Below are 13,608 nucleotides of genomic sequence, written 5' to 3' on the forward strand. Positions count from 1 at the left end.
CCCGGGGCGGGACAAAGAACAACAAGACTGGGGAAGGGACTTGAACACAAGCCCTATGGGGAGAGGCTGAGGGAGCTGGGCTTGTTTAGTCTGGAGAAGAGGAGGCTTAGAGGTGAGCTCAGCACTCTCTAGAACTACCTGAAGGGCAGTTCTAGCCAGGTGGGATTGGTCTCTTCTCCCAGGCAGTCAGCAATAGGACAAGGGGCCATGGGCTTCTACTCTGCCAGGGGAAGTTTAGGCTGGAGATTAGAAAGCAATTCTTTGCAGAGAGAGTGGTCAGGCATTGGAATGGCTGCCCAGGGAGGTGCTGGACTCACCGGCCCTGGAGGCTTTTAAACTGAGACTGGACATGGCACTTAGTGCCATGATCTAGTAAACGGACTGGAGTTGGACCAAGGGTTGGACTTGATGATCTCTGAGGTCTTTTCCAACCCAGTCTATTCTGTGATTCTGTGTAAGGGCAGTGGGACATTGGGGAATTATGACAAAGAGCCAAGTTTTGGCCAAACCATCCTGGGGGATATTGGCATCCTGGCTTCTGCTGCCTTGGCCTGGAGTGGGTTCTCACTGACGGCTGCATTTCTGCAGCCAGAGGAGATATTTTGACATATCATTTGCCCTCCAGCAAAGCTGTGGAGCTGCAAAGGGGGAGCTTGGAGCTCAGCGGGAGAACCATACGTTGCGTATGATTCATGTTCTGCTAATGAGCGGAGCACGTCGGCAGCGTCATCCTGCTGCTTTCTGCAGGTGGGGGGAGCCTGCGATGGGCAAATTCCCCCTCCTGGCCCTGCCGATTGAAGCCAACTGGAAACTTGTTGGTGCCGAGCAGATGGGAGCTCTGGCTCACTGGGGGAGATGCAGGGATGCTCCGGGGCTGGGATGCAAGGATTCACTAGCGCAGCTCTCCACCATCTGTGGGAGAGAGTGATTTCCCCCGTCTCAAGGCAGGGAGGAAGCAATGTACGTGTTAAATCGACTTGTGCGTGGAGAAATGGAGAATCCAAGTTTCTTTTCTCTCTGGCTGTGAAGGTTTGCAGCTCTGCCAGGCTGGTCCCCAGCCCGCGGTGCTGGCTCGGCGTCCCCGAGGCACTGCGAAGCCAGGAGGCAGTGCCAGCCCCATCGTGGGTGTCTCCATCATTCCCAGGTGTCCATCGCTTTTTTGTCTTTCTTGTATTGATTTGTTTCCCCTCCAGCGCCTGCTCAGAGATAGGAGGGAGGCTCTGGAGTGCACAGAGTTAAGGTTACACATCCACACCTTGATTTCACACGTGCCCTGTGCTGTATGGATATTTGGTTGGGTTTTGCCAAGAGGAGCAGTCCCTAGTTTTAAAGGTTATATCCTGGGGATGCTAATGCTTTTGTCTGGAGAAAAATATATTTACAAAAGTATCTGATGCATCTTGAGGGAGGTCTGGGCCAAGGTCTGGGATGTATTTCTCAACCCTGACACACAGCTTGTGAGAACTGATGTTGCAACAGGTCATAAGGGACATGGAAAGCACTAATGGGTCTGAAAAACATGTCTGAACTCTGGGTTAAGTATTTGGGGAAAAAGGCATCCAAGTCCATCTCACAGCTCTGTCTTGCCTGTAGCTGGAAGAAAGCGGAGCAGGGACGTGGCTTTGGTGCTTGGGTGCAGGCTCAATGCTGGATGAGAAATATATTTAAGTAGTCAAATTCCTTCTTGATGGCTTCACAATCTCACAACTATTTGTGTGAGATTTTGGCCTGTTTTGTCATTTTACTGAATGTTATAGGCCCAGATTTCAGGTCAGTTCTGGGTCCAGCCAACTCGGAGGCTTCATGAGCATCCCCAGGAGGCTCTGCCCACCCCAGGAGGAAGCTGCAGAAATGAGGTTGAAGGGCTCGTTCTGCTCTTTGGGCAGGAATCATATATTTTCTGTGTTGCACAATGAGAGCAGGAGCAACAGTTAAGCAATACTCTGGGAGGAATGGTTCTCGTCTGCCCCTTTGCGGGAGCCGTTTTGGGTCGAGTGGGTGTCAGACTGAAGACATCAGGCAGTGTCACCACTCTCAACATCCCCAGATAAGCACATTTGTGCCCCTACCACAGCTCCTGTCCCCAGGCGAGGAGCAGCCGTGACAATGTGGGCTGTGTTGTGCGCGGCCGGGGGCTCGCGGCACTGCCCGTCCCCGGGAGCCACCTACACACGCAAGCACGGTGGCAGATTGTTCCTGATGCGTGGAAAGTCTCACCCACACCCCCCCCCGAGACAAAGGGGCCCTGGAGCAGCCCCAGCGTTGGCTCTTCTGAAGACGGGGATGCATTTTCTGTGTGCTCCGTCGTGGATTTTATTATTTGCCACTCTCCGTGGACATGCGGTTGCCCGTGTCGTCCTCCCTGGCCGGTCCACGGGTGCTGGAAGCGCCCAGGTCATTCCCGTGTCGTTCTGCCCATGTTTTTGGTCCAAAACCACCATGTTCCTGCTTCTCCCTTTTGCAGCTCAAGTTATCTGCAAATTTCTCTCTTCCTGATACGCACAGCCCTTGCTTTTCTAGCCCCCATGCCTGTGGCCACAGGCAGGATATAATCTATTGCATCAATTAGGTGCCTCCTGTGCTTATCAGTGTTTGGGCTTGGGCCTTTCTGAATTCCCATTTAATGCAAAATCGCCTACATATGCATATTATCTCCTAAGCATCTGTGCCAGGGCCCTACTCCTTCGTGTCACAGCCATTTATTTCGCTCTAACTAGTTCCCGGTCTAAAGAAAACAACATATTCTTTGCTTTTCAGGCTCTAAGCAGCATGTAGGGATGTGTGCTATTTAAATACGTGCTACCTTTCACCTTCCCTCCCAGGCTACAAGAGGGGCTTAAAGCATTTTATGATGGTGATGTGAAGCATCAGGACATGAGCACAGAAAGGACACCAGAAATCTCAGCCTTGCTGAATCTCCGGTTGCAGTATCAGCTGATTTGGTTCATAAGTCAGACTCGTGCTTAGGAACAGAAAGGCATAAAACCAGACGGTTCATTAGTCATTTCAAGCTGGAACTGGAGAAATGAACCACTTTAAAAAAATGAAGGCTACAGATCAAAATGATATCTTTCCTTAGACAGAAAACTAAAGAAGTAATTCGAAAAGCTTTGTTCAGCATGACCTGATCACAGGACCGCAGAAGTCCTGGACATGACTTTAATTACTGGCCCAATCCTATAATTATTCTGTCACTCAACTATTTTTATTGCAACAGCTGGATTGGAAAATCCTTAGAACGAGCAAAAAAAGATCAAAGCAATGCTCCCCTCCAAGCTCCTCCACCACCTCCAATCTGTCATCTGGTGTAACTGGGACACGCTGGGACGGCGAGTCCCTTTGGGCTTCAGCCCAAGAGCAAGGACCAGGAGACCCATTGGGAGAATGGAGAAACCATTCGGCGCATCTCCCCCGTGAGGATAACAGGGAAAAATCTCCTTACAAGTTGCCTTGCGCTGGGTTTCAGCCCGTCTGGGGTTCAGGGGAGCTTCCCGGGCCATGTGCAGGGCTGCTTTATTATCCTCTGAGACATCTGCTCCTCGCTGGTTCCCTGCGGTACCCACAGCCCCGCGCTCACCGGGTTTAGTCTGTTGTGCCGGGTCCCCCCCTCTCTCCCTCGCTCTGTACCGGGTTCGGGAACAGCTGAAGGGGCAGCAGCATCCAAAGCTGCGGCCGGTTATCTATATTTCATGAAGACGGGGCTCTCCTTGCTTGCCAAATGGCTTCTCCGCGCTGCTCCCCTGCCTGGCGACATCCCACCTCGACAAGCAAGGCTTGGGGATTTTCCACTCCTCGCTGCCCTGGCGTTATTTTTGTTCTTAGCCAAGAGAGCTGTCTGTACAATCGATGCCCTTTTTATAACTCTATTACAGTGAATTGTAACTCAGCCCCGACACAACCTCTGTGCCACGGCAGCTTTTTGAAGGAGACTTTTATTGCACAAGCGGGATAATTTATCTTCCTTTTCGCTCTTGTTTTAATTTCTATTTAGTCCATGGGTTTATTAACAGCAAAATAAAAGGTATGTGTGTAGAAAATGCAAATGATGACCAGCCAGGAGGGTTGGATCGTGCCTTTAGGAGCCCAGCAATGTGCCCTGCAAGAGGGAGTGGATATTCGCTAGGTATTTCTTGTGCATAAAATACTTCTATTGTTTTTCATCCTATGGAGACTGTTTGCTGCTTTTGTATTGACTTACTCTGAGTAACTTTCCATTGGTCCTAGGGAAGAGCATGGTCCTTCCTCCTCCTCCTTCCTCTTTCTCCTTCCTCTTCCTCCTCCTCCTTCTTCCTTCTCCTATCCAAGAGGCTTCTCCAGGGTTTCTGTGCAAATTAAGCTGATCTCAGGCTCGTACCTGGGTCACTAGAGCCTGGTAACTATTTCCGGCCCTATTCACACCCCTGTCCTTCCAGACAAATGCTTTTGGATCAGAAATACATCCTCTCCACAGTTGCCAAAAGGCGGATGATGGAAATGGAGCTGTAAAGGGCTCTGTGAACGCTGGGTTTGTGTTTGTTTTGCAGCTGAGGAGCCGTCTGCACGTGTCGCTGGTCCACTCGCCCCGGGGGACACAACCAAGGTCCTAACGCTGGCCAGGTGTCCAAAATGGTCATGCAAAGACACCAGCTCACCTACGCAGGAATAGCGTTTGTTCTGTACCTTCATCACCTCGTCAGTACCATCGAAGTCCCTCTGGATTGTAAGTGATGGGTTACCCCTGTCAGCTCCTGCTGAAATGGTCAAGGAGGTGGAGCGAAGAGGTGCATGGCCCAGGTGGCTTCCCTAGTCCAGCCTAAAGTTTTTTCTGTTGTTTGTTTTGGGCTATTTTTCTTCTTAAACCACACACCCTCCAGAAAGTCACCTAAGTCACTCTCTGAGTTAATGAATGTATCTCAAAAGCTGAGCAAAGGGCTCAAAACCATGTACCAAAATTGGACAGAGCACCTGAGCCAAGCTAGTGAAGAAATCAGGTCCTAGCAAGTCTTCAGCCTTTTGATTTAAGTGGAGCATCCCAGGACTTCTGGTGTTCCTCCAGGGCACAGACAGGCTTTGGGATGATATTTTGTGGAGGACATGAGCTCATGGTGAGTTTTATCTGGCAAATGCTGCTCTGAGGATGCTGCTGCATCCCAAGGGCAGTGGGGACCTGGGCAGGTCCTGCAGAGCAAGGTGGTTTTTCTCTCTCTCTCAACTTTTTGGTTAATTATAAGGCAGGAGTTATGTTTTATTCAGAAGCTCAAGATCTGGGGGATATGGAGTGAGGAAGAAGGGGGACATGGACTGATGTTTCTGCTGAATGGGCATCTTCAGGCCAGTGCATGGGAAACGGTGACTTGTTCAAAGGCACTTGAGACGGGGGTTTGTACTGAGAGCTGCTCAGCCACTGCGCTGGAAACCAGTTTCATAATTTCTTTGTGTCCCAGCTTCCTCCCGTAGCAGCTGTTAATAACAATCAGCCTGTCGCTGCAGGGAATCTCTCCCGACAGCGCGGCGCGCAGGAATCCTCCAGCGAGCAGTGCATTAGTAGAAAAAGCAGAGCTCTTTGCTGGGCCTGAATTCAGGCTGGGGTGTCAGGGCTGCTCTCGATGGCAGAGATTTCTGCCCCATGGGTCGTTGCTCTGCGGAGTCCCGGGAGCGCTGGCTGCAGCCGCTGTACCTCGGCTGACCCCTGGCTCAGGGGAGGATGTAAACATGGGAGACAGCAGCTTTTGGCTGAAATTTGGAAGCCACTGAGGAGAAAGGGTAAGAAAGCTCTGATTTGCAGAGGGGAATAAATGCTCATGTTACTAGGAAAGGAGAGGATCCCACTCCAGATGATTATGGATGAAAATATCTGTTCCCCTGGAGCCAGCTCTACAACACACTCCTGTTCCCAGCAATTTTACTCGATGCAGACAACTCAGCGATTCCTTCAGGCCTTGCTTTCTTAACAGATGTGTTTGTGCACGTGATGTATGTAGGTTTGTTCTTTGATTAACCTCTTTTTCCTTGTTTTTTTCATTATGCCTGCACTTTGGGAATAACAGCAAATATTCAGAGTGAATGTAAGTGTTCCCCTCGCTCTCTGTGTGTACGTGTCCATCCCTTCTGCGTGGCCGAAACAGGGCACAAGGGGGCCGTCCCAAGCAGGGAGACGGTGCCGGCTGTTGTTTGGCACGTGGTGGCCGTGGGTGCGTTGCCCATTCCCATGCCAGGACTGGCCAGGGCCGCTTCTGCATAGAAAAGCATGGGAGTAACGCTCAGGCTCTGCTGCTTTCCCTGGAGCAGGTCTAGCAACCAGACAGCATGTTTGTGATGCAAATATTGGTTCTTTGGAGGTTATTGCTAATGCCACATCTCAGAGGAGAGCAGGCTTCGCTGCCTTGCACGAGCGCCTGTGCCAAGCTCAGCTCCATGTACTGACACATTTGCAGCATCACCCTTCTGAACGCCAGTGCTGCGATCCTTTGGGGTGTACCTGGGAGGTTTTGAGTCTCTTTCTTGCCCAGCTGTAAACACCTTCCAGTGGCTCTTGGGCTGCCTGTCGCAGCTGCAGCCCCTCTCGTTGGGTTGTACAACCAGGACACCTTGCAGGCTGATTCTGATGACCTGAGATGGCAGGAAGATGTAACTGTAGAATTTCTTAATAAGACCAAGATACCGAGCAAGAAATGGGCTTCTTGGTACCAAAAGAGAATCTGAACAACGCCAGTAGTACACCCCCAAAATGCTCAGGTGTTGAAGGGCTTTAAACCACAAATTGCACATCCAGCCTGGGGAAGAAGCTGAAGTCCCATCAGGATCTGCTGCAGGATAGCAGAGAGGGGGTTACCCGCTTTGCATGACCCCCCTCATGGCTTTTCGTTTGCTTTGCAGTGCCTCAGCCCCCCACAATCACCAAGCAGTCCGTGAAGGACTACATCGTGGACCCAAGGGATGACATCTTCATTGAATGTGAAGCCAAAGGGAACCCCGTTCCCACGTAAGTGCATCTACAGCCCGTGTCCCACTGAAGCTCTGCTGGGCATCAGAGCCAGCTCTGGAGGAGCCCCCCTCCAGTCCATCTGTGCCACTGACACCACCAGCTAATCCAGCTGTTGGCTTGCACAGCACAGGTAAGGGTCTCACTGGGTAAATATGGTCCGTGGTTGCAAAACCAACCTCTCCCCCACGCTTGTAGGTTTTCCTGGACGCGCAACGGGAAGTTCTTCAACGTGGCGAAGGACCCCAAGGTGTCCATGCGGCGGCGGTCGGGGACGCTGGTCATCGACTTCCACAGCGGGGGGCGGCCGGAGGACTACGAGGGCGAGTACCAGTGCTTTGCCCGGAACGACTACGGCACCGCTCTCTCCAGCAAAATCCACCTCCAGGTTTCTAGTGAGTTACCAGCAGCAGCACAGAGCAAGCAGCCGGTTGCCCTGACAGGAACTGGGACTATTGGCATCATGTGAGATTTTGTAGAACAGACATGGAGTATATCTAGTGCTCAAACATCTCAGCTGGCTTCCTCTGCTACCTGTGTTGGGATGTACCCAGCCACAGGACCAAGATGAAGTCATGGGGGTTGTGGCTGTAGCTAACAGGGAAATAATCAATAGAGATTTAAGGGAGTCTTGCACGTGTAGAAATGAAGTCGGCATTGAGGCCACTCCATTGAAATCAGGCCAGGTCCAGCGGGAAGAGATCTGGGAAGCTGCTGCTCTGCCTTCCTCATGTGGTGCCTTTGCTTCTCCTGACAGAGTCTCCCCTGTGGCCCAAGGAGAAGGTGGATGTGATCGAGGTGGATGAAGGTGCCCCGCTCAGCCTGCAATGCAACCCCCCACCCGGCCTGCCGTCTCCCGTCATCTTCTGGATGAGCAGCTGTGAGTCCCACTTTGAGCCCTGTGGGCACCCACAGTGTTTAGTTAAAATAGCTGTGTTTAGGGTCACTAATTCAGAGCTTGGAGGCATCCATACTGGGTTTGGGTCTGTGGTTTCTCCTTTGTGCAGCCACCCATGGGACGATAATAGAATCATGGAGTAGTTTGGGTTGAAGGGACTTCCAAAGCTCCCCCAGTGCCCCCCCTGCCATGGGCAGGGACATCTTTACCAGCTCAGGTTGCTCAGAGCCCCGTCCAGCCTGGCCTGGGATGTCTCCAGGGATGGTTCATCCACCACCTCTCTGGCCAACATGGGTCAGTGTTTCACACCCCTGAGTTGCTCTGAATTTCTCTCCCCTGCAGCCATGGAGCCCATCCACCAGGACAAACGTGTCTCCCAGGGCCAGAACGGTGACCTGTACTTCTCCAACGTTATGCTGCAGGATGCCCAGACCGACTACAGCTGCAATGCTCGCTTCCACTTCACACACACCATTCAGCAGAAAAACCCTTACACCCTCAAGGTGAAAACCAGTAAGTGTCATGGTGATCGCTTATGATGGGTCTTCCCTGGCCTCTCTTGAGCAGCGTTTTCCTTCCAGACACCTTGTTTCCATTCTTGACAGCACTAAGACCTCTCAGGGAGCTGAGTGGCTCCTTTCATTTTGTTTAGGGCAGCACAGGAACCTGTTTGGGTGAGGACTGATGGTCCTCAGGCCTGGCAGGGATGGGGCGGCTGGTTTCCCTCCAGCAACTCAGCTTTGCAACCTCACGGCTCAAGGGCTGCAGCGGTACCTTGGTGCAGGTATCGCTAAGTCTGTTTGTCTGGGATAAACTGGAAAGCATTTCAATACAGACAGGTTATTCCCCGGCCTTTAGGGAAATGTATAACATCAAATTCGCTTATTTATTATGTTGCCTTTTTTTTTTTTTTAATTTGCTTTTTTTCAGTGTAAATGAGCAAACAAGTGCTTTATTTTGTTCTTCTGAAGTTTGTATATCCCTCCGTATTTCAGTTTATTTCTACATTTTTCCTGTGTCTGATTACGGTGTCTTATTTTTTGCAGTGCTTCTCTGGTGCTGGCGCTCTCCCCTTTTTATATAGAGCTCTTTGAGTTTCCTTTCCCTTCTGCATCAGAACTTCCTCAGACATAGCCAAGCGTGCAGTATTTTTGGGGGGGCTTTCTTCCCAAACGACATAAGAAACCATTCCTAATTTCTGCACCAGGTACTTAGACAGGCTTCTTCAAAGACCGGACAACGTCCTCAGACACATGGTGTGAATTTTGGGGTTGTCCTGTGCAGGGACAGGAGTTGGACTCGATGGTCCTTGTGGGTCCTTTCCAAGTCACGACATTCTGTGATTTTATGAAATGATCTTTCCTTAGTTTGTAAAGCTGGAAATAGCCTTGGGTTGGGTTGCCGGGGAAGCCCTGGCCAGGCTGGTGCTGAGTGTGTGTCAGCCTTGCACGGCTCAGGATTGACCAGCTGAGCAGGAGCTGCCGTTCAGCTCCTTTGCTCCGGGATGTGCTGACGGGAGAGCTTGATCCTCTGGGGTCTGAGCGTGGACATGGGACGTGCTCAGGATGGCAGCGACCTCGGTGCCACCCTCATGAAGAGCATCATCTCGGGGGACAGGAGGATCACACGGCTCTTTCCAGCTGTGTGAACAGCTTTTCCACGGGCAGGTCCAGCCCCCAGCAGTGTGTTCTCCAGCAAGGAGGCTGCAGGAGGGAAGGGGAACTCCTGGTGTCACACGTGTCACGGTGGTGACACTGGCAGAGGGGACAGGAGCCGAGCGCTGTAGGACGTGAAGCCCATGAGTTGCTGCAGGTCCTGCGGAGCATGGGCTGTTTATTTGGGGGTGTTTGTGCAGAGCTACCGGCACAATCAGCAACCACCACAAAAACAGCATCTCTGAGCCCCAGTTGTCACGCAGGAGCCGTCTCAAGTTCCCAGCAGGGTCAGACTGGGAGGACTGGGGAGCGCAAGGCTGTGTTTTGGGGAGCAGGCTCTTATTCAAAGCAGGCACAGTATTCTCCTGAATCCCAGTGTTAGGAGCTTAATCTGATCTCGCAGCAGCTTAAATTAGAAGTAACTCTATTAAAGTGACCTGCAAGTGATGCGAGAAGCAGACGGAGCCTGGAGGGTTTTGCACTTTTATTGTAACAGCTTGAGTGGCGATTCAGCACTACAAATACTATTATATAAGCAGGCTCTTTGCTAATGGTGAGGAATGTGTGTAGGTAATTTATTCTAAATATTATTCATCTTGTTTACAGAGGTTGGCCAAACAGTGTCCATGTTTACCTATTAGGGAAGGACTGAGCCCTAAATTAGCGTGAGCTGGAGAAATTCTACCAAAGACCTGTGGTCATTTGAGCCTCCAAAGTCTGATATATTTGTCAAGCCATAGTATAAAATGTAGAAGAAATCCTGGCAGATTTCTGTGCAGACAGCTACAAGCTCCCCTCCTGCTATCCCCAGATGCCAGCACAGCGTTTTGCTCCAAGGCTGTGTAGAATTGGCTTCCAATTCTACTGGACCTTCTCTTTAAGTTTTCCTTGAGAAATGTTCTGCAAATGGCATCCCATGAGCCCCCTGATAATTTAAAGAACTGAGGCTCTAATATCAGTTATAACACAAAATATTATTTATATTTATAGTGTTCAAAGGAGACCAGCTTGTCTTTGTCTCAAGCTGTTCAGTGATCTCAGCCGTAAGCCATCGGTTGATCTTAATAAAGACAAGGAGTTTACCAGCTGCTGAAAAATCATTGCATGGGATTGCCTTGGATGCAAGGAGAGACAAATGGGAATTCTTTAGGGAGGGAAGCACCCGTGTCTTGCCCTGCAGAGCATTTCTTTGGTATATCGAGGTTGAGGCAGCTCTTGGGCATATCTGTTGGGTTTTCTGAACCCCCTGGCACAGAGGGTGGCTGGTGACTTGAGGCTCAGGGCAACAACTCTTTGGTGGCCAGATGACACTGTCACACAGATGTGCCACATCCTGGTGTAAACCAGGGTGTCCCCAACACCAAACCAGTATTTTGGGTAATGGAGTGAGCTGGAGAGGGCAGATTCTTCAGCAGCCGTGGGCCAGGACGGTGCAATTAGCTTCATTCTTCAAGTCTGGGTGATGGCTGGTGGTGGGTGTCAATAAATGAGAGCAGTGTGTTAATGATGAGCTGGTATCTGGCATATAACACAATCTGCTTTAATTACCTGGTAATGAAAATGGGGTTTACAGCAGATGATGCTTTTAGAGCCTTATTATTATTATTGTTATTGTTATTGTTATTAGTTAGTATTAGCTCATCTTCGCCATGCCTTTCTGCACGGTTATACTGCTGTGCCCAACCTATGCTTTATGCCGGGGGAAAAAAGTATCACGAATACATTTCAAAGATCAAAAAATGAGAGGAAAAACATTTTCTTCTCCACTTCAAGGAAATGTTTATAATACAATTTTCATCTATTTATTTGTCATTCCACCTCCCAGGAGGAAAACACCCCTTTTTTTCCTCTCCTTTATTGCTGTGTGACGTTGTTTGTCCTGGAAGGCAGCTGTGCTCAGGGTGCTTTTGTATCCCTGCTGTCCCCTGTCCGCTCTTGTGTTTGGGGACATCAGTTTGTTTCCTGTCCCCTCCCACAGCGCCTGTCCCCCCCTCCGCCTGCTCTGTGGCCCTCGGTATGCTCACAGTCTTTTGTTTATTGCAGAGAAACCCCATAACGAAACGTCTTTACGAAATCACACTGGCATGTACAGTGGTGAGTCAACGCTGGCTTCTGGAGACCTTCACCATTTAACATTTTCCGCCTAACCCGACTGATCCCCCGCGCTAACCGGGCCGTGAGCCGCCGCAGCATCGTCTGTGTGTCTGTCCCCTCCGTGTGTCCCCCTTTGTGGGTGATCACCTTGAGGGGGGTGATAAAAGAGCCAATCGGTGACAAAAACCCCCTCAAAGTTTTCACAGTTTAATGAACTGGATACGCAGGGCTCAGCTTGAGAACCAGGTGGATTAACAGGGTCTGGCCCATGTGCAAAAGTTGAGCCCAAGAGGTGGCTCATCCTCAGCAAAGCCTCATGATTTAAATATAAGACCCACCGCCCCTCTTCTCTCTGTCTGCAGAAAGAGCATCTTTTGTGTTTGCAGCTCAACATGGGCAGTCACAGCGAGAGAAAGAAAAACAAAAGATACCAAGGAGTATTTGTTTTTCTCAAAAGCTGGGTGCTTTGTTCCTTTGCGGTGACGTTGTACACGTGTCAGATGCTTTCGCAAAGCTTTTGCCCATTGTCTGCACACAGATTGACCTCCGGAGCCTGTGTTTGCTGGGAGAAGCCCACCCCGAAGTCATCAATTATGCTTCAGACACAAAACCGCGCGGCTCCCCGGGGTGCTGCCCTGAGAATGGATTGGAAGTGTCACTGCTGCGATGGGACAATGCAGGCAGAGCTGGGGACAATGCGGGCAGGGTTGTAAGGCAGTGGGGAGATGGGGCTGTTTGCGGGCGATGCTGAGAGCACAGACACCACCAGGGATGCGGGCACCTTGTCAAAGGCCATTGTGGGCAGCATTGGGGATGGGGACACCCCCAGCTGTGCCCTACAGAGAAATCCTCATTGTCTCATCCTCTTCCACCCAAAGCCCACATGTTCGTTTGTGCCTTGCACAACTCAGGGCATGTTTTCTTCTTCCCTGGGGACTTTTGGCAACAAGGAGTGTTTTTGGAGTGAAGTGCATAGAGAGCTGGAGGGTGGGAAGAGGAGGATGTGCCAGGCGAGGGCACTGGGTTCGGTGTCCCTGTGCCAGCGGGCAGCCTGGGCATCCCTTCCCAACCAAACGAACCGGGTTTCTGAGGATGCTGGAGAGCTGGGGAAGGCTCAGCAGAAGAACCAACCTTGGAGGACATGTTGGTGGCAGCAAACGGGCTGGGAGTAGTCTGAAATTGTTTGTAGAAATGGCTATGAAAAGGGATCGCCAGCAAAAATCAGCTTCAATGGGAGCTGCATAAACTGCATTGTGCCCCAGCGAGAGGGGAGCAGCGGGAGGTGACTTTTTTGCAGTCACGCAGGGCCAGGGACCAAAGAGAAATCCAGTGGTGAGCTCCTGTAAATATATCTTGTACCTTAGCAGCATAACCGATGTTTGCATTCCAAAGGGAATGCCTTGGTGCTGGCTGGGCACCACGTCAGGGTTTGCAGCCGGTTCAGGAGGGAAAGTCACTGTGGTCATCGTGGGTTTCTTGATCTCCCGCTGCACGTCTTTGTTCAGGGAACAGGGATTGATAGTTACTCGGTTAGGGAAATTAGTTCTTATCTGCACAGGCTCAGATTTCTCCAGATTTCTCTTCCTAGGTGAATAGGATAAACTGCCTGCTATTTCCACTATATGGGCTATTTGGGTTTAACACCGCCTGGAACACTTTATGGGTCTAGTGGATTCAAATCAGCTGCTCTAGCCCTTGTGCAAATCTGGGCTCCAACTCAGCAATTTCTTAATAGTGATCTGGTGGAAAAAATGTTTCCCTTGGCCCTTTTTCTTTTTGCTGACCCTGTGTTTGTCCCTGGAATGACCCGTCTGGTCACCAGAACCATCTGCAGCAGAGGCTTCAGGGTGGGGAGCGGGGAAGAGAAACACGAGTCTCCCAAGTTTTTTAGGTGTTTGGGAGACCTGGGCCTGTCGTACCCAGTACCTTTGGATGTTGTGGGGTTGTGGCTCATCTTGGGGACATGGGACCTGCTGGTACAGACGTGGGGCATGAGCGGT

At 50.8% G+C, this 13,608-nt stretch overlaps 1 protein-coding gene across 46 annotated transcripts in view; it reads left to right on the top strand.

Moving 5' to 3' along the window:
* The window catches only part of NFASC (neurofascin), an 87,296-nt gene that overhangs the window by 28,418 nt on the left and 45,270 nt on the right, over nt 1–13,608 (top strand). For 18 of the 46 annotated variants that reach the window (XR_010467516.1, XM_065038286.1, XM_065038304.1 and 15 more), the window contains exons 2-8: nt 4,524–4,699; nt 6,027–6,044; nt 6,856–6,961; nt 7,160–7,356; nt 7,719–7,841; nt 8,202–8,372; nt 11,558–11,608. Coding sequence is in view for 45 of the 46 variants with exons in the window: in XM_065038286.1 (XP_064894358.1) it covers nt 4,606–4,699; nt 6,027–6,044; nt 6,856–6,961; nt 7,160–7,356; nt 7,719–7,841; nt 8,202–8,372; nt 11,558–11,608 (760 nt within the window). In the remaining variant the exon portion in view is untranslated. The remainder of the gene's footprint in view (nt 1–4,523; nt 4,700–6,026; nt 6,045–6,855; nt 6,962–7,159; nt 7,357–7,718; nt 7,842–8,201; nt 8,373–11,557; nt 11,609–13,608) is intronic. The other 28 variants (XM_065038298.1, XM_065038307.1, XM_065038316.1 and 25 more) reach the window with 3 other exon arrangements.

This window comes from Columba livia, chromosome 22 (genome assembly GCF_036013475.1).
Source record: "Columba livia isolate bColLiv1 breed racing homer chromosome 22, bColLiv1.pat.W.v2, whole genome shotgun sequence".
Lineage (NCBI taxonomy): Eukaryota > Metazoa > Chordata > Aves > Columbiformes > Columbidae > Columba > Columba livia.